At 40.5% G+C, this 20,658-nt stretch overlaps 1 protein-coding gene across 1 annotated transcript in view; it reads right to left on the bottom strand.

Annotated features, from left to right (window-relative positions):
• Positions 1-20,658, bottom strand: part of FBN1 (fibrillin 1) — a 236,126-nt gene that overhangs the window by 75,259 nt on the left and 140,209 nt on the right. The window contains exons 15-28 of the mRNA XM_006085996.3: positions 20,374-20,496; positions 19,155-19,307; positions 15,636-15,689; positions 13,918-14,043; positions 8,834-8,959; positions 8,175-8,294; positions 7,945-8,082; positions 7,026-7,076; positions 5,294-5,419; positions 3,802-4,029; positions 1,714-1,839; positions 1,473-1,601; positions 549-674; positions 313-438 (exon numbers count right to left, since the gene is read on the bottom strand). Coding sequence (XP_006086058.1) covers positions 313-438; positions 549-674; positions 1,473-1,601; positions 1,714-1,839; positions 3,802-4,029; positions 5,294-5,419; positions 7,026-7,076; positions 7,945-8,082; positions 8,175-8,294; positions 8,834-8,959; positions 13,918-14,043; positions 15,636-15,689; positions 19,155-19,307; positions 20,374-20,496 — 1,752 coding nt within the window. The remainder of the gene's footprint in view (positions 1-312; positions 439-548; positions 675-1,472; positions 1,602-1,713; positions 1,840-3,801; positions 4,030-5,293; positions 5,420-7,025; positions 7,077-7,944; positions 8,083-8,174; positions 8,295-8,833; positions 8,960-13,917; positions 14,044-15,635; positions 15,690-19,154; positions 19,308-20,373; positions 20,497-20,658) is intronic.

The raw sequence follows: 20,658 nt of genomic DNA, 5'->3' as shown, positions 1-20,658 counted from the left end.
TGCTGATTTGCCTGGTTATGCATCTGTGTAAACGGAGCATGTGCTACCATTCACCGTTAAAGCAGCATGGGTCAAACTATACTTGTTAGAGCTAAAACATCCCATAGCTCTCACTTAGTTGCTCTTGAAACACACAAGGAGCTGATATCTGAACATTGTGAGCCACAAGGAAAGAATTTTACTCACAGGGAAACAAGGAAGATTAAGTAAAGGTAGCTAGTGATGGGAGCAGAACTCCGAGAACATGGCTTGAGTGCTTTAGAAAGAGACTAATAAAATAAAATATAAAACAATATATTGTATAGGACTTACCCACACAAAACAGCCTGTCGGGAGTTGAATGATACCCAGGGTTGCAGGCACACTGATATTTCCCTATGAGGTTCACACACCGGCCATTAGGACAGAGGTTCCCACTCAGTTCACACTCGTTGATGTCTGTGCAGAAAATAGGAATAGCAAACATCCAGCCATCAGCTTCGGACTCTGGCAGAGACGTGGCTTGAATGACTGACCACCAGTAAGTGGTCTGAAGTCTTCCTCCTTACCAGTACATGCTGAGATGTTGGGGGACAGCTGATGACCAGGAGGACATTCACAGCGGTAACTTCCCTCGGTGTTCAGGCAAGCGCCTCCTCGGCACAGGAGGGGATCTCGCAGACACTCGTCAATATCTGCAAAATGGAAACGACCCTGTTGAAGATGTTGGTGGTGTCCGGCCCAGGTCCCCATGTCCACGCCAGTGTACTCATCACCCCGTTTCTGGGTGTCCTGGCCACTAATGGCTCACAGATTCCTTCTTGAAGAACTGCTGTGCATTTCATTCAGAAATATCTGGGAGGTGAGATATTGTATTTCCTTCCCATTTTGGGGGCCACACATGGCCAATAGTTGACTGAACAATGTGGAAACAGAAAATCTTGGCCTCCTTTTCTCAAGGTAGGACAATTCTCCAATGCCATTCCCACTCCCAAGTCACCTATGGAAGCCTGGTAAGGCTGAAGTCGGCTTCTCTTCTCCTTCCCTCACCTGCCTCCCTCACTTCTTTAGGCTCTTCCTGAGAGCACTCCCTCAAAATAATCTCCATCTCAGGCTTGTTTCTAGGGGCCCTGATTTAATGCAACCAGCTTAATTAATCTCCTCTTCTAGGAATATCGGGCAGAGACACTATATTGTGATCTTGAATATAGCTTATATTTGAATTGTTCTCTCTTCCCTGGGGTGTCTATTCTAGGTTTTACACTCACTTGTCTGGGACCCATAACTGGTGTCTGAGGCCACCCACCACCCCACAGCATGAATTCCCTCAGCTCTCCCACATGTCAGTCTCCCGCTGCCACAGACTGATTCCGGACTCACTGGTCAGGAGAGCAGTGCACGGGGGGAACAGGAAGCCAGGCCATGGGCCATGAGTCCTCAAAGCTGCTTGGAATCCTTTCTTTCCTGTGCTGATCAAACGGGCACACACTTACCCATGCAGTTCTTCATCATCATGAATCCACTTTCATAGCCTTCGTCGCACTTGCATTCAAAGTCCCCTGGGGTGTTTATACACTGGCCACGGCCACAGAGGTCAGGAGATATGCGGCACTCATCAATGTCTGCACAAAAGCAGCAAGTGGCAGCAAGTGAGTATCAGGATAGCCTTCATTCTTGTGGAATAAAGATGAAGAGGCTAAAGGGTGTCCCTCCAAGGTGAGTCCCCTCACTGACCTGTGCAGTTCCGTTCTTCAGAGTCAAGAGCAAAGCCACTGTCGCACCTGCACTTAAAACTGCCAATGGTGTTTCTGCACTTGCCATGGGTGCAGAGGCTGGGAATCATCTTGCATTCATTGATATCTTCAAGAAAAATAAAATGTGTGAAAAGTTGTGAGTAACCAATAGGTCTTAATCCCACCATGTTAAACCCAAGAGATTGGAGGGTCTTGATATAAGGTCTTGGCAATATTCATTTTAAAGATCATGTGTGATGATCCATGAGAAATATGACTGAGTACACATTTCTAGTCTTTTAAACTTCTGTTTTAGAAAGCATTATCAGAGAAGTAAGGAGTGTGTTTATTTGGACTTCTAGAATCCAGCCTGAGATACACTGAACATTTAACTATTTGCTGAATGAATGGTCTAAACCACTAGTGTTTATACTTAAAGCATATAGAAGATTATTAGAATATATTGCCCCACAACAACCAATTGAGTGTATAGAGCAAAGATTTTCATCCATTTTCATCTCATGGCACATATAAAGTAATTATACTAAAATTCTATGGTAAACCAAAAAAAATATATTACATTTTTGGCTGATTTGACTAAAAAAAATAGATATAATTTTATAGGTATGATTTTGATTCATTCACACCAGATGGCTATTATTGTGCTGGCTCCTGTCATTTTTTAATTTGATAATCTCAGGGAAAATAGGTTAGTGCCCCTGACTTAGTAGTCAGATATTGTATATTTTAAGAATCCTTGAGGCACACTGGTTGAACATCACTGGTGTAGAGAAATAAGATATTCATTTATGCTTTTTGATGTGTTTTAGATATGCCCAACATACAAGAATTTCAAAGAAGACATCATTTCTACTTTAAATTATTTGGAAATAATGTATACTATTTAAAAATATTTTATCAATGTTATAGAGCCATACAGTTTCATTAATATAGGCAGAAGAGTTTTTTGTATACTAGGAGATGACTTCTGTAACGTGTAATCTGAGTTTACCCTTTTAGGAACCTTCCCAGAGTAAGACCTAAAGCTCAAGAAATACAAGTTAATTTTTGCGTAGTGTCATGAGAGACAGAATGGGCAGATTAAATCTCAAGAACATCAAGTCCTTCTGTGGCAATGGATTCCCACAGCCTTTGGAAGCAAATCACTCGAGTTCCTTTAAATTTACTTAAGAGACATTTAAGAGGGCCATCTAGAAACCGTCTTTCTAGACACAACAATTTTAAACCCCAGAGCCTGTTGGACAAAATGCTCAGTAGGAAAAAAAAAGTCTACACATTTTTCTATAAAGATAGTTAACTGATATTTATATACTCATTTCCCATCTGATTCAATTATGAAGCATAATAACTAGGACCAGACACAATGGGCAACCGACACAAAACTCTATACTGGGAACATAAGCTGAGCCTCCCTGAATAGTCGGAATTCTGAGTAACCAATTGTGATTTTTTCCATATGCTAAAGTAAAGAAGCTCTGTTTCATTGTGTGTAAAACTTAAATCAAATTGGAATTAGATTAAATCTGCGACTTCTTGGTTTTTTGCATGGATTTTAGATTATAGTATAATAAACTGAAATAATATTTGAAATATCCTGTCCCTGGAGTGTGTCTGCCACAGGAACGAGTTTCACTACATTTGGACAAAGAGGATCTGCCGCTGGGTTTCTCATGCCATTCACCCTCCACTATCTATACTCAGGTGGACTGCAGAGACATGGATGCTCAAATCAGCAGATAAAAGGTCTTCTCATATGGCTTTAGCAGATGGCATACAATTTTCCCATTTCCTTTCATTCATGTTTGGCTTCGGGTAGCATTAAAATCTACTTTAACACTTAATAATGGCTAGATGGGTGAGGCAAGCAACCTCAGGAAATCCTGAGATATAGAAAAAAAGAAAACCCATTACAGAGTGAATGTTTGGTTACAGATCATTCAGGAAGCAAAGAATGGATGCTGCGATGATCAAGGATGACCACTCATTGTAATCCCATTGGTAGAACTCTGGGCTAATGCAAATGCATCCTGTTGGTCTAAAGGGCAACCAACCACTGACACCATTGTACCTTTGAAGAAAGGTTTTCCGTTTGTAATTTCTTTTGTGGCAAATCCGGGTCCTCTGGGGCAGAGCTCCTCATACTCAGGCGTGTTTCTCACGGGACACTCCTCACATTCCTCCGTACCCCAGGCCGCCCCCACAGAGCAGCAGCAGGCGTCCATGCGGTGGCGGCCGGCAATGGGCAGTGTGCACTCCTCGTCATCGTACCTCAGGAAGCAGGTTTCCATGCGGATATCTGCCAGAGAACAGAGGGAGCCTGAGGAGAGCTACTCTGTGTTCCCTTTTTCTGATAATTCTATGAAAGGAGCAGTATTCTAAGAAATCCTACAATGCGCTTGGGGGTGGGGGGGGATGTTTTCACAGACGTGCCGGTGACCAATGCATATTGGCCATGAGGTCTTGCCATCTCTTCTCAGGCTAAAATCAAACTACACTCTCTCTCTTTGGAGAACATCTGAGCTGGCCCCAGCCCCTTTTCCTCTGATCCACTTCATTTTGGAGAGATGGAATGGTAAACTCCAAAATGAGGAAAAACAGCCAAGAAAAGCCATTCACTCTTCTTCTCAAGTATTCCTTTCACTTCAACATGTGTTCATGTACACATCCTTCTGGATACACGTGGGGTACATCTAGCTCAGTGATGGTGAACCTATGACATGTGTGTCAGAGGTGACATGCGAACTCATTTTTTTGGTTGATTTTTCTTTGTTAAATGGCATTTAAATATATAAAATAAATATCAAAAATATAAGTCTTTGTTTTACTATGGTTGCAAATATCAAAAAATTTCTATATGTGACACGGCACCAGAGTTAAGTTAGTGTTTTTCAAAATGCTGACACGCCGAGCTCAAAAGGTTCGCCATCACTGATCTAGCTCCAACCCCAAATTCATGGGATTATGAGGAAGAATAGAAAGAGTAGCAGACCAGAGGTCAGAAGACCTGGAATTTGGTCCTATTCTGTGACTAAGAAGTCTGCTTGTCTTAGACAATGAGACAAATGAGATTATGCATCTGAAAATTGTAAAGTGTAATTAAAACATAAGGCATGATATTCCCTCTCTTTCCTGATACCCACAAGAGTTTTCTGCAAGCACCTGTCCTCCTGGCCAATAGGAGGACATGCCTGGCAGGTATGAGTTATAGTTTTTTAATTGAAAGCATTCTCTCCACCATTCACCTCATATCTTAGAGCCCATGACATATGGGGGTGGATTTAAGAGCTCTGGAATAATAACTATGGTGATAATGATTGAAGGAACAATTACATACAATTCACTTCACTAACACATTCTCTACTCTTTTTATAAAGAATAAACAAAGAGCTTCAGTAGGGAAGGCTCTTTTTCCAAAAAACCACCATGGATCCTAACGGAAATGCTGAATTTGGGATGCGTGTATCTGTACTTGGAACCAAATATTCAGCTCTATCTTATTAACTGAAGTGTTAATAATCTTTAAGAAATGATCACCAGAAAAGTAATAAGTTCTGTGTTACCCAGGCAGATCCTCCCGGTGGAATCCAAACTCATCCCATTGGGACACTGGCACTTAAAGGATCCCCTGGTGTTCACACATTCGCCATTTTTGCAGACTCCTGGGAACACCTCACATTCATTGATATCTATGCAGGAAAAAAAGCATGAAGTTAATATATCTGTAACATCATTCTACCTTATTCCATTCATGAAGTCATAATTATTCTCATAAGAGAAAAGGCCATTTGAACTTGATAAGATCAGAACATTATTTTGCTTCCAAAGAGTGTAGGTAGAATTTCTGGGGTGTCTGTATAGCAACAAATAGAGCTCACCTGCTGCTAAAGATATGAGTTTCTCCATTGGTCTCAGGAGTAATTTCTGAGTTGAAGAGACAGGGAGCTGGTGTGAGGTCTTGGAGACAGCTCTGGGTACTGTGACTATCTCAGGTAAGGCTCCCAGGAACCATATAATTAGCTTTATGAGACCAGATGTTTGGAAGTAAGTAGAGAAACAGAAACCTGGTCTTTCAAATTGGCAAAGAATAAAGAGCTTGTACGTGGGCATAGAAGAAAATCCTACTAAGGAATATGTGGAGCCGGTAAAAAGATTCCCTTTTGAGAAGTGCTGAGAAGTCCCCAGGAGTGTATTACTGGTTCTAGCTCAGCTACGGTCTCACTGTTCTGTCAAAACCTTGGTGGTCCCAGTTTGAATTGGGGAGACTCAAAAGATGCTCGTGTTCATCCATTTATCATTCACTGACTCTCAAATGTGCCCTTCTGTCCCACTTTGCTTAATGCAAAGCAGTATGTTCTCTGCACTTAATTTGGAAAAATATTCACCACCAAATTAATCCAAAGAAAGGCACTTACTTGCCAATGTCGAAAACATGGAGCATTGGTTAAGAAATTCACACACAGTGTCTCTGTTTAGAAGAAATATTTCCCAAACTAGGGACGCTAAAAAAAATGTTCCTGATCTCTCCTCGTAAGAGAGATAAATGGGAAGGGGGAAATTTACCTTTTTGGGTTCTTTTTTTTTTTGTTCTGGCCACTTGTACACAAAAATGTGCTGCTGAGGTCAGAGAAGTTATTAACAGTGGGTCTGGACCAAAGAAAGGCCAAAGAATTCAGTCATTATTTGGAAAGCAAGGCCTTGGGTGGGGGTTATAGTGTTCCTCTTTATTTCAGCAGGGAAGAAATTGCATTTCATCCCACATATGGGACTAATTGCTGTTTTTAAAATTGTTCAGCTGCTGTGTCATGTCAGGTTGTGTTAGTCACCCTGACCTATGTCTATCTGGAACTCCAGGAGAAAGAATCACGGCAAACTGGAGATTAATCTATGTATATTTTCAAAAATAATGCAGCTAAGTGTGTCTTTCTAAATCATCTGTGATGAAACAAACAACAAAAAATAGGACAAACCAAGAAAAAGGCAAATTTTACAGCCCTATTAAAAACCTCCTGTTTTATCTTCTTGATAAACAGCATTTTGAAAGGGCAGTCAATTCAAAGTATGGTCAGCCTACATTTTCAGCCATCCTGTACTCTGGCCATAGTAGTTTGAAACTGGCAAGAGCATATATATGCTTGTGAAATTAACATCTGTTGTGCTCTGCAGTTCTCATTATTTTATTTCTCTGCGGCATATTTCTCATTGTGAAGTTACATGACATCTTTATCCAGTCCAAGTTAACACAGCATTCTTCAAGCACACAGAAATTTATGGTTTATAAATAATCATAAATACCTTCACATTGTGTTCCTTTTATTCTTGAAAAGCCTTTACCACATATGGGATCTGTAAAAAAAAAAACCACAAACAAACAAAAACAAAAAAACAAATTTGAGATAACAATATCCAGACTTTGTAGTTATGACCTAGTATAAGAAACACGAAAGAGGACCGGGAACATGAATTACATTTTGTTTCTATAAATAAGTCTGAGATAACAAAGTGTTTTTGAAACTGCATAAGAGAAAAAGAATAATAATGAAATGTATCCTTAAATAAAGCTCAGTTCCTGTGAGATATCCAAAAAGACATCAAGGTGCCCTAAATATCATGTTATATTGATGACCAAGAAGGAAACTGACTAGATTTCTCTGTTGCTATTAGCCCTAAAATAGGAATCAAACTATAGGATTACTGTAACATGAATTTTAAAACCAAAGTCTAGAACTTGAATATCTCATGCCCTGTAGCATTCATACCATGTAAATTCATGCATTTATATACCCAAACATTGAATCAACAAAATCATCAGCAAGTCTCCCAGACCTCAGCTTTGCAACAGACTTACAAATTTAGTCATGAATACTGATTTCTTTATGTTACTCAATTTTTTTTTGGAAGAAAATGTGCACCTATACAAGGCTCAGAACCCCTAGTCCCAAGATTCTCCAGAGAGCCAATAGGAATTGCTGGTCTAGGAAAGCAACACCAGGTAACTGGTGATAGAAAACAATAAATTGACAAATTATCTGAAATTATTGTCTTTGATACTTCTCTTAGTTTCCTATTCAGTAATATGTTTTATTGAAGTCATCAGAATTAAATCTTCTAAAATCCTCATGTGAACCCAAATGCACAAAGTACTAGGCTTCCCCTTTCTAAGCAAAATGACCAGTGAGATGGGCACAGGAGCCACAGCGCCCATTTCACTTACCGACTTGGCATATGGTACAGGGGCTCCCCCAGGCAGCACCAAGGGAGGAACAGCACTCAGACTTTAAGGTGGCTCCATTGATGTTGATCTCACACCGCCCATCGATGACAGTCTGCCAGCAAGTGCCCTTGATGGTTTCTGTGGGGGGTAGGGAGGGATAATATTTAATAGGTATTTCAATACAGCAGCATTGGTAAACACCAGGAAATCATTCTCAGGAAGATAAATACCTATGCAGATGGTTTTTGTTGGATCCAAAGTACTTTCAGGAGAACATTCACAGATGAAAGAGCCTTGGCTGTTTTTGCAGACTCCATTAATGCAAGGATTGGATTCACATTCATCGATATCTGGAAAAAAAACAGCTCTATATCACTGCTAAACACTAGTCTTGAGCATGAATGGATATGGAAACTTTGGCCTCAATGGCTATCATAAATTCTTCATTGGATAGTAAAGCTGGCCTAAATAGATTTTTTCTAGACTAGATGGAATGCCAAAAATAATAATTAAACAAGTATCTATAGTACAGAATATGGAGCAAATGTAAGTGTGATTTCTGAATAATGAACTCAAACAACATATATGTAATATCTTCTGCATCTATTAAATGATAGCTAATAAAATTCCAATTGCAGGCAAATGCAAAATGAATGCTTTTAAAAGGTACTTAAACTAAGAATAAAGGACAAATAATATGCCAATTGCAGGTAAGTACCACCAATAGCTTGCAAAGTGTATACAAGTGCCATTTAGGACCACAGATTCTCAACTAAAGGGGCATAATTATCTAAAATAGAAGTGACTCTAATTTATTTCCATGGCTTTCTAGTGGCAATACAAAAGAAAGCAAAGTATGTAGTATAGGAACAAAAAAAATGTAGTTTACCTTCACAGGTTTTTAGATCAGGTTTGTATATAAATCCCTTGGGGCAGGTACAGACAAAACTTCCAGGAGTGTTCCTACATTGTCCATTGTCACAAAGTAGACTGTTCAATACACATTCATTAATATCTGGAAAACCAATGAAAATGAACTTTTAAAAGAGCCCATCCCTTTCATGCAACTTCTTTGCTCTTTTAGTTGGGTTTACAAGGTCACAATGATATGATTAATTCAAACAAAGAGGCAAAACTTCTGTCCCATTGGTCTTTGCCTAAACCACCCAATTTTAGGAAAATAGGGGCTTGACCTGATTATCTGTACTTGGTATGTACGAAGTATAAAGTCACCACACACTGTTCATTCACTTCTTTCTTGAGCAGGAAGAAAATCTGGATTTACTGTCAATTACTAATCTTTATATAATTGTCTCATTGTACCAGAATTCAAAGGACTAATCTATTGATTTAAGAAACTAAATAAACATTTAGAAGGTATGGTCCATTTTTGATATGTGTTGGTTCCAGGATGAGTGTTTCTTCTTTAGGATAATTTAAAAGGTCTCTGGTTATGTTTATCAAGTCTGAGGCAATCTGCAGAGTTTATAATTGTCATGGGGAATTAGACTGGAGATTTAGAGAGCTGCGGAAAACTCCTTGCTTTCAGCTGAATAGTTGGCCTATCTGATGCAAATTCTAACTTTTGATATGTATGACTTAGATTAGGAAGTGTAGAAATCACATGGCTTTTTAAAGTATCCCTTTGGGCTATAACATCACACAGCCCACAGAAAAAGCTACATATTCACAAGGAATTTTTTAGACATGGAGAGGTTCTGCTTAGATCATCATTTGACAAGCTAGTAACCCTGACATAAAGGATACAGAAATTCAGCATGGGTTCACAGCATTAAATACACAATTCAGCAACATATTTTTAAAGTTTTTAATATGGGAAAATCGAATGTAAAGTCATGTTATCAGCTGAGTGAAGTAGCATACTGAGAATTCTGTCAAAATAATACATGGAATGCTAATACTTTCCAAAAGGGTCATATTGCAATTCTTAAACTTTGATGATGTCTGAAAACTTAAACTGAGGAATTGATGATAAACATTAAAAACTAGCCAGGCCCTGGAGTCCTGTGTGGTTAATGGCTCGAATGGACCTTTGAGTCCTAACTTCAAACTTCTGAACATAATCTGAAATCTGAAGATACTTCTGACTTGATAGTATATACAACTTTGAAGTATATACTAAAGCATTGAAGGAAGAATCCCTACAGCCTCTCAAACTCCCTCTTGCTTCCCATCGGGTGATTTCTGGATGGAGCTAAATATCCCTGTGTCTTTCTGGCCTGCCCAAATAAATAATGATTTTTCATGTCTGCCAATAAAGAGAGGCTCTCATAGAAAAACGAAATAGTGAAACTTGTTTTCAGTGGAATCTAGTTTAAAAGCACCATGTGTAGCCTACAAAAGGGCCCTACAATTAAGGGTGTGCGAGACAAAGAATTCATTTCTCCAAAGTCAATGTAGACCACAGAGAAGGAAGGGCCAAGTTTGGGCCAGCAATAAAAGAGAGGGAGGGAGAAAGAAGCCTGTAGTTCAAAGAGGAGGGTTTGGTGTGTGGCCCCCCGTGACCTGCTTCCATCCTCCACGTTTTCTAGATACGGATTTTGCCTGAAACCCAGATGAAAGCTGATTTAAATGGGAGCAGATACTTTGTTCTACTGTTAGCTCTTTTTCCACGTGTGCAGATGCCACATATTAAGAAGACAAGCAGGTGAAAAATAAGTAAGATTTCAAAGTAAGATTTCTGCTTTTCCCAAAATAACAAGTTTCTATCTTGGCCACAATGACAATCGTCAGCAGCTCTAACAACAGAGGGATCTATTAGATACAGCACTCTGCTTCCACCTGCAAAATTGGACAACTGTACATTGTATGAGAGGGGCAGTAAGCACACCCGCTATGTTCCATTCTGTAAGTAGTTAAATAGAAGATAAAGTAAAAGTTACTCATGAAAAACAGTGAAAGTATAGGAAAGAAGAAGAGCATAGTAGAGGGTGTGAGAACAGGAGACCTACAAAAATAACTCAGAGATACAGAGAGAGTGGGAGGGGGCAAAGTGATTGAAGCTTGTTTTAGAGCACTTGGAGTTAGCGCTTTCTCTCTCTCCCTCCCCCATACCCTTTTCTTAATTTAGATAAGAGCTATAAATAGAGTCCAGACCTTCATCATGTATTGCTGGGTAAAAGTACCTACATTGTTTTAATACTGATATCAGAGTGTCAATATAAACACAGAATTTTGTAGGAGTAGGAGCTATGAAAAAAAGAAGAAATGGCCAACTATAAAAAAGTTACATTTGAATGAATGTCTTTGTAACAGATTAAAAGTGCTGTAGAGAACCAAAGTACCTTGGCACTAGGAGACAGAAATAACAATTGGGCTGAATGAGCTTTGGAAAGAATGTTTATAATAACAAGAGGTCAGGGGACAAGTTATGGATATTTCAGAGATGGTCAATATTAAAATAGTCCTATATAGCATCTATACTAAAAAAAGGATAATATGCTAATTAGACTGGACGTCTTCTGGACAGTCACATAGTGGCGGGGGCCGAGGCAGAGGTGGTTAGGGGCGATCAGGCCGGCAGGGAGGGCAGTTAGGGGCAATCAGGCCAGCAGGGGAGGGCAGGTAGGAGCGATCAGGCTGGCAGGGGAGGGAAGTTGGGGGCGATCAGGCTGGCAGGAGAGGGCAGTTGGGGGCAGTCAGGCCAGCAGGGAGGGCAGTTAGGGGCAATCAGGCTGGCAGGGGAGCAGTTAGGGGGCGATCAGGCCAGCAGGGGAGTAATTAGGGGGCAATCAGGTCGGGAGGGGAGCAGTTAGGGGTGATCAGACTGGCAGGGGAGCAGTTAGGGAGAAATCAGGTTGGCAGGGGAGCAGTTAGGGGGCGATCAGGCCAGCAGGGGAGTAATTAGGGGGCAATCAGGTCGGGAGGGGAGCAGTTAGGGGCGATCAGGCAGGCAGTGGAGCATTTAGGGGCATCAGGCTGGCAAGCAGAGGTGGTTAGGGGCAATCAGACAGGCAGGCGAGCGGTTAGGAGCCAGTGGTCTCAGATTGCGAGAGGGATGTCTGACTGCCAGTTTAGGTGGGATCGGGTCTAAACCAGCAGTCGGACATCTCCTGAGGGGTCCCAGATTGGAGAGGGTGCAGGCTGGGCTGAGGGATCCCCCTGTGCATGAATTTCGTGCACCAGGTCTCTAGTCCTATATAATAAAAGGCTAATATGCAAATCCACTGAACTACAGAGTCACCGGTTGCTATGACGTGCACTGACCACCAGGGGCAGATGCTCAATGCTGGAGCTACCCCCTGGTGGTCAGTGTGCTCCCACAGGGGGAGCTCTGCTCAGCCAGAAGCCGGGCTCACGGCTGGCAAGCGCAGCAGTGGTGGTGGGAGCCTCTCCTGCCTCTGTGGCAGTGCTAAGGATGTCTGACTGATGGCTTAGACAGGGAGTGGGCCTAAGCTGACAGTTGGACATCCTCTGAGGGCTCCCGGACTGCAAAAGGGTGCCTCTAGTAATAAATAAAAAAACTTAATTGGCATGACCATTGTTCCTTGTTCAAGGGAGTAAAGTTCTATATGATATAATTTAATCCCATTCCTCTTATAAATTAAAGCACTATTTGTCTACTCAAAGGCAACAAGTTTCTTGGGAGGGGTCCCAGTATTTCATCAAGCTCTCCAACACCAAAGGACTCCAAATGGTAAAGGGAGAAACATGACAAATAAAACAGCTGACACCCAAGGACACATGGGAGAAACTTTTTTTTCCTAGGGTCAGAACATATGGTGATTCCCTAATGGCTGGATGGGAGATAGTTGAGTCCATTATCCAATAAGTAGTTGATACTTGCTAGATTGTGTGTTAAAAGAATGAACAGGACATTTGTTTATTTCAATCTGTAGCATCTCTGAATTATTACATTTCCAACAACTGACTGACCACCTTAGAACAGTAAATTTCAAACCCTACCCCTAAAATACCACTAATAAACCTGGTTGGCTTAGTTGGTTGAAGTGTGGTCCCATACACCACAAGGTTGTGGGTCCCATCCTCCTTCATCAGGATGCACATGGGAGCCAACCATTAATCTCTCTCTCTGTCTCTTTCTCTAAAAATTAGTTTAAAAAATATCCTCAGGTGGGGATAAAAATACATACATACATACATACACACATAATCCTAAAGGAAGAAAAGAGTAAACACCTACTTCTAAGTCCCAAATGGCTTTCAGAAAGTAAAAAATATACTTTAGGTCTCCTGTTTATCTTAAAGACTACTAATCTTAGTCCCACTTCATGAAAGTATGTTTGCTTTGAGGTAAAATGTGTTTTGCTTCCAAATAAAAAAGGTTCACCATCTTACATTTGGGTTTGGGTATGCTTTGGCATATTTTCACAAGTTTGAATATTCTGGTTTTAGAAGTCGAACTTCAGGAAACCGGAGGCAGTATGTCACTACACTACGGAACGGACACTACACATTTCAGAAGATACTAGTCTAGGCAACTGGAGAAGCTGAAGAAGAAAACAATGGTGTCTCTGTTGACCATTTTCTTCTCAACCAAAGGATTTATTGAGTTACTGGCTGGAACCTTCATTAGGATTGTTAGAGCATAAAAATGACATTTGTTAAACTTAACAGAGAGCAGTTATTACTGAAAATAAGCTGGGTTTTCTCTGAGTAATCCTAAAATGTGGTTGGGAGAAGAGCTGCTTCATGATAAAAATTAGGGATGCCGTTGTAGCCATCCAAGAATGGTTCAGTGTTTGCATTTTATGTATCTAAGGAGCTCCTCTTTTATGGATTGAATCTGATACATGTTTATTCATAAATTATCAAGACTCAGCTACATACATTTTTGTCCACCAAGACATGGACGGGCCATGCTGTCACCCAAAGTGTAGAGCATCCACCTGCTCAGTCCCTGAAGTCCTTCATGAGTGGTTTCCCCCAAAGCATCGAAAGGAGGAAAGCAATGTGCACGGAACATCTTAGAAAACAGGGGAAACTCCTCACCAACACAGTTTTTCCCAGTTGAATCCACTTCGTATCCTGAATTGCAGATACATTTGTAGGTCCCACGGAGGTTTTCACAAATTCCATTTGGACAAATGTCAGGATCTAACGCACATTCGTTTATATCTGCACCACAAAAGAGTTCAAAATCAATAACATGCTAAATACCAAATTACTGTCAAAAGATAGCATTACAATAAATGTAATGACCTTAGGATCTTGTGAAGAGAAAAAAAAAAAGGTGACACTTTGATTAAAAAAACCTTGATCTCTTTTTCTCAGTACAAGATATCCTGAGTCAAATCTTCCTTCCCTTAGTCTATGAGAGGAACTGGCTTCTGACCTGGACTTAAAAGATTTCCAATCCTTAATCAACTGAAGGAGACCTCCTGGCTTCTGATCCAAAAGCCAGATGGAAAAGTGAATCAAAAGCAGAGCCCAAGTCCCTACAACTGGTCTCTCTGCCACCCGCTGTCCGTCTCCCATCCACCTTCCACACTTCCACCAGACTTAACCTCGAAACTAGGTGACTGTGTCATTCTCATGGCTCAAACTCTTGTAATAATATCCTCAAGCTCAAATTAAAATACGAACCCTGCTTATTGACTTTAAGCTTTTCACTCTTCCATGAACATAAAACACCCTCTTCACTCTGTGTCCAGAAGGCTTGAGGCAGACCTGTGCTCCCGGCCAAAGCCCCCTCAGACTCCACCTGTGCTGGGAGACCTCTGTGGCTCTGCCCAGAGGATGCTAGGTTCCCCTCTGCTGTGCCCTCCCAGACTGAGGAGAGCTCTAACAGTCAAAGGTGATGGAGAATGACAGTCAATGAATGACAGTCTCAAATCTTGGTGCCTGACTCTTCTATACATCAGAGCTGACCTTTTTGACTTCTGCAGGTTCCTAACACAACTTAGTTACTCCACACTAACTCCTTATTCATTATAAATTACCTAAATTCTCCTCTCCTGTCCTCCAAATATCCTCTCCCACCTTCATCCACTCAAAGTGATGAAATCAATCAAGTTGAGTGAACTGACAAACAATTCAGCCAGTCCACTTTTTTCAGAACTCCCCTGAATCAAATAGTTTCATTTTATATTAATAAAATAATCCTTTCAGCTTTCTTATCACCCATCTTATACTTATTCCAACTCTCCCTTTTAATTGTAATTCCTTTTCTAGCACTGATATTTCTCTAGTTCTTACTCATACACTTAAATAGTTCATTCTCGTCCAACTGAGTTAATTGCTGTCATTACCTGCTACAAAAGATGAAAAATATAAAATATAAGATGGCTCCCAATTGCCATCTTATAATGACCGAGCACTGGACAATTATGAAATAACAATTCAATTGAGCCCATAGCCCTCAACTGTACTTGATAATGGAAGATACAAAAGAAGGCCAGGCTGCCCCTTCTTGTAAATGAGCAGCCACAGTCTTTGTATCTCATCCACCGTCCTCTAACCGCGCCCTCCAGGGAGGGCACCCAGTTGTCATTTCCACGCCCCCCACCCACACCCAGCAATCCCAGGACCCGCTGTGCCCTGGTTGCCCTGCCCCTGGGGGCTTCTCGGTGACCCAGGTACATCATGCAGTGATGGCCAACGAGGGAGTCAGACCAGACTGGTGTAAAGGGGCCAACTGGAAACACACAGGAAGGCCTGACCTGCCTCTGCACATGCCCAAGGTAGTAAATTTCGAAACCAGTCCTTACCGCTGCCTGCTGAGGTCATTCCTGGCCCACTGCTGCAGAGTGCCTGATACTCCGCTGCAATAAATTAACAGACAGTAAATGATCCCTTTGTTTGCAGAACAGGTCGATCCTGCTTTTGGTTTTGCACACATCATTTCCTCCAAAGTGAGTGGAACTGAAATAAGTGGCAACGGAAAGGAGGCATCTCCCGGGGGCGTCACCATTACACGGAGCTCCCATTTAAAGGCTCCGCATCACTGAGGAAAACAAGTTTTAAGGCAACAGGCAAGTTCCTGCAATTCCCCGTGCAGAGAACTTTCGGAAAAGGTGTTTTTCCTATAACTTGATTTTGTTCACCAGGGAACAGTTTACACTTACAGCGAAATGTGCCTGTTAAAGTGTGGTTTTTTAACTGTTAATAAAACTTTCTCCCACCATCTTGGGAATAATTTCGTTTCTCGGTGCGAGCTGTTTTCTCAGTACCCAGTTCTTAACATTTTCTCATTTCTCTTTGCAAAGTCTCTAGCCTCCACTCACAAGAACAACAGGGTATCTGTGTTTGCATTAAAGTATATTTTTTAAAAAAGTGAATATTTTTCAGGGTGCTAGACTCATTTTTGTAAGTCCATAGGAGAAGTATTGCATGATGTTAAAACTGTGAGATCTTATTGAAGAAATAGAAGTTTGTGGACTATGTTCTGAGATTGTGATGGATCAGATTTCTATTTCTTTTTAAAAAATTAAACTTATTGGGGTAATGTTGGTTAAAATCGATAGAATGTTTTGCATGCAATTCCAACAATATTTGATGGACAGAAGAGCTTCATGGTTAAATGCAAATCATTTGCACTGAAAGGGCAGGAAAACTGGATCCTAGAGATGAGCATCTTTACAGGGGCTCTTGCAGCTCACTGCTGAAGCCAACAGTCCTTACAGTCTTACTAGAAAATCGTGTTCCTGATGACAGTGAAGCAAATGAGTTAGGCCATTCATAGAAAGAAAACTAAGGTTGGATCCCTCAGAACCTGTGCCTTCTAGCAAATGTAAATTTGAGAAAAGTAGGAAAATCCCTTAATCTTTAAATCATCTTAAAGGGGAGTGGGAAAAGGGAACAAATGAAAGGTGCCTGCCATTGTGTGTTTGAAAGACAGGAACTGTGAGCAAAAGGAAATACATCCTTTTTATTCTCTCACACTAGCAATTAATTGAGACATCTAACCAAAGGTGGAGAAATACTCTATGTAATAAAAACAGGAAAAGCAAAATCTGACCAGTTTTGTAAAAAGTACTTTTAACATTAGTGCTAAAATTAGCTGATGCTTGGACTAAATGCAGGTAAATTATTGTTCTTTTCCATTTGGGCAAGATCTGGTACTAAAGTATTCCCTGTGGTGAATTCAGGTCCGCATGGGCTTGAATGCTGATGGCCATACTTATTGCTGGGGGTCTTGGGAGCAAGGCTTTTCCCTCTGTTAGTTTCATCTTCTATAAATTGGAGACAATGATACCCAACTCACACTATAGTTCTATGGATTTAATGAGAGAACGTGGAATGGGCTCAGCATAACACCTGGAACAGCTCAAGCACTTAGATGACAGGTGTTGCTGAGCTAACTCAGTGTTGTGCCATGAAGGCCGCGGTATGGGGGCAGATGAAAAAAATTCCTAATCATGACACTTCTGGGTATTTAACTGACTGATCTCTGTGAGAGGAAATGCTCAGCCAGTGCGAAATATCTTCACATACAGCCCACTTGACCTCCAGAGCACAAAGATGGGTTTTAGATGTTGTGTGGTTGGGGTTTCTCCGTAGATTAACTAAAGCTATTCCTTCGGGATATTTTCAGTACCTTTGGAAATCCTTCTTCTCTCCGGAAATGAGGGATGCCTACATTCAGATCCTTCATAATTTGGCATTTTCATTTACCAAAGAGGTAGAGAAACACACTGAATGAAATCACTTCCACATGTGGGCCTCTGCTGTGCAAATCCATTCAAATATAAATAGAGGCTAGTCGAACTGGGCTTCAAATGTCACTCTAAGCTTTCTAAAGAAATCTGGTCTCCTTAGTCATCTTTTTATAAGCCCACTTATTTTCCTACAGCTCAAGTTCTTTGGAGATGTACTCAGTCCAGAGGAAAAAGGTGAGAACTATATGCACCAAGGGACCTGGATTCTAAGTTTGGCTCTTCCACTCATTTACTATATGAACAAATCACCTATAGTCTTGTGCACCAGTTTTCAAGATACTTATCTATCTTCTAAATTCAAAGCATGCAACAAAAGTACTCTGAAAAGTTTAACATACAAAAGGCTGACAGTAATAATGTATGACTATAAAGTTATATGAAAGTATCTTTGTTGGATAAAATTATATTTGTATATTACATAATTGAAGTATTATAAACAAGTATTTAATGGATTGATAATCATATATAAAATGATAATTTGTATATTAGTCACTGGGTAATGTAATCAGACAGAATAAAGCTTTTCTTCTTTCATTGGTATCCCCATTTTTTTAAAGTCTCCATTTAACTTTCTCTAACTTCTTATAATATATTTTAATTTCTAGGTCAGAAATGAACTAACAGAACCTATCAATGTGTACCAACCAATCAGAGCTACATGTTTTCAATATTAGATCTAACTCTAGGGCATTAAAAGCCAATGGCCAAGCCACCTTAAAATTCTGTTCAAATGCAGACAGTCTATTGTTTTAATTTCAATACACTCTTTTTGTCTTACAAATAAATATAATTTACAAGTGGAGAGGCTCCTCTGGATTACCTAAAACAAGTCATCTTAGAGATGAGAAAACTAAGAATCCCTTTTCCATATCATTCTAGTTTATAATTATGTTTACTAATGTAAGCCATCTCAAACCTTTTTGAAAACAGGTGAGAAAAATTCCTAAATAAACAAAAATCCACAAAAAACTAACTCCACTCCTTTCTCCCCACCCCCACCCCCCAGTTGAGTACTTTGTCTGCCTGTGACCAGGGAGCAGAATTCTGACTCGCGGACCAGTTTTCTCTCCACTGTGCCATGTCGCTTCAAATAGTGGAAAGTACTTTTTCCCTAGGCTTGAATAAAATCATTTAGGAGTAGCACACTAAAATCAACACTATGGATTTGAACAAAATTCACAAGGCCTTTTGGAGAAAAGTTGGAAATATTCAGGTAACCTGAAAATTATTTACTCTTACGCTGGGTAAAATTCTGCTTTATAAGTCGTCCCTACAAAATGCAAATACTGTGAAACTACTTTAGAAAACAAAGTTACCTGTATTCCAAATAGCATGACTATATTGAGGTGGGGGAGTTCCGAGGGGAGGCACAAATGCGCTGCCTATTCCAAACGGTTGTTAGAATCGGGTGAGTAATGTGGATCAAGACTCTTGCCAAGATCCCAGGAAGGTACGTGAGGTACCTGGAGAGCATATGTAATCTTTCCCTAGGACTTGCATAAATGCAAGACTGCACATGGTGGCACAAGGGTATCAGTGCAAGGAAGGCATCCGCGTGACAGCACATACCTGAGTTCTGTGCAGGACACGGCTGGCAAGGTTCCCCAAATGCATACTCAGTGTTGGCACAGCAGCATTCGGATTTAGTAACAGCACCAAACAAGGGCTTGACACACTGGCCTCTCTTGTATCCACCGTAGCATGTGCTCCGCATGTGTGTGTCTAAACGGGAAGACACATCTGTCATCACACCATTGCTTCAAACAGATGAGAGCCCCCAGGTCAAAGTTGAAGCTAGCTTTATTTATCCATCATCCCAGTTCTTACTCACAAATAATGCCTCTGGTGTTTGGTCTCAATAAAAAATAATAAAACAAAAAAAAACTGCATTCAGTTTCCAAGCACTGGAAACCAGTGGCCAGATTCCTTCAGTGTTCTAGGGACTATTCTGGTTTCCCTAACTGGGAGGCACTTAGGCACTGGAATTATACTTCATTCATTTCTGTCTGCCCCAGGCCTATACAAAGCAGACACTTCATAATGAATGATGGCTGATGGCTGATTATCATCCATGATAAATAAGATCTTTATGAATTGTGGCCTACCTCTAAATAGACATGTAATTATTGAATGTCTGAATTAGATGTACTTTCAAAAAAGGGAAGTTTGATCAGTCATGATTCATTATATAAATCTGTAAAAGTTGGCCAATAAATAGTGTCATCTTTAGCATCAGGGAGGGGGTGTCCAGCTATGCCCAATCCCCTCCCAATTCAAAGGGTTCACTAACTATCTTTCTTAAAAATAATTTGAATAAAATTCATATCTATTTCTCAAGAAATCTCAAACTTCTTATAAAGCCACATAAAACTATTATCATGTAAGTTTCTTAGTTATGCATGTCCTCCTCCGCTGCATTCTGTATTTCCCTTTGGACATTAATACTTGATGAACATGTTGCCAAGAGATAATGAGCATACACAGGCCCATTTCAAAAACCATTATCAATCAAGGAGGGTTGGAGAAAACTGAGGACAGCTATGTGATTAGGAAAGAAAAGGGGTAAGAAGAGATGAGGATTCCCTTGCTTTTCATTTACTGCAGCTCATCTTTCTATTGCTTAAATTAATATCCAATTTATCCAAGAAGAGAATTGACTGTTGGTTTGTTGCTCCATAAATATTAATTATATCATATCTGCTGCAGTTGATTGCATTTGCTATTGGTGGGTTTTATTGATTGACAGAGCGTGGATCGCTATCCTACATCCAGTTATGGCTTAACCTACCAACACACACTCGCCCGTCCAGCCCCACGGCCAGTCCTGGAAAGCATTCACATTTGTAGGAGCCATCGGTGTTGACACAACGCCCGTTCATGCAGATCCCCGGTGTTTCACACTCGTTAATATCTGTGGTGTGGAAAAGCACTTATTAAAAAAGAAGTAACTTTCATCTACAGCCATAACATGTTTATAGTTCTATTACAACATTTGGAAATGGGGAAGATGGGACATAATATGCAGGATCAGCAATCAAAGCTCAATAAAATGCATTTTCAGTGTCCTTTGAGA

The sequence above is a fragment of the Myotis lucifugus genome, unplaced genomic scaffold, assembly GCF_000147115.1.
Source record: "Myotis lucifugus unplaced genomic scaffold, Myoluc2.0 scaffold_23, whole genome shotgun sequence".
Classification (NCBI taxonomy): Eukaryota; Metazoa; Chordata; class Mammalia; order Chiroptera; family Vespertilionidae; genus Myotis; species Myotis lucifugus.
This window is presented reverse-complemented; position numbering and strand designations above follow the sequence as displayed.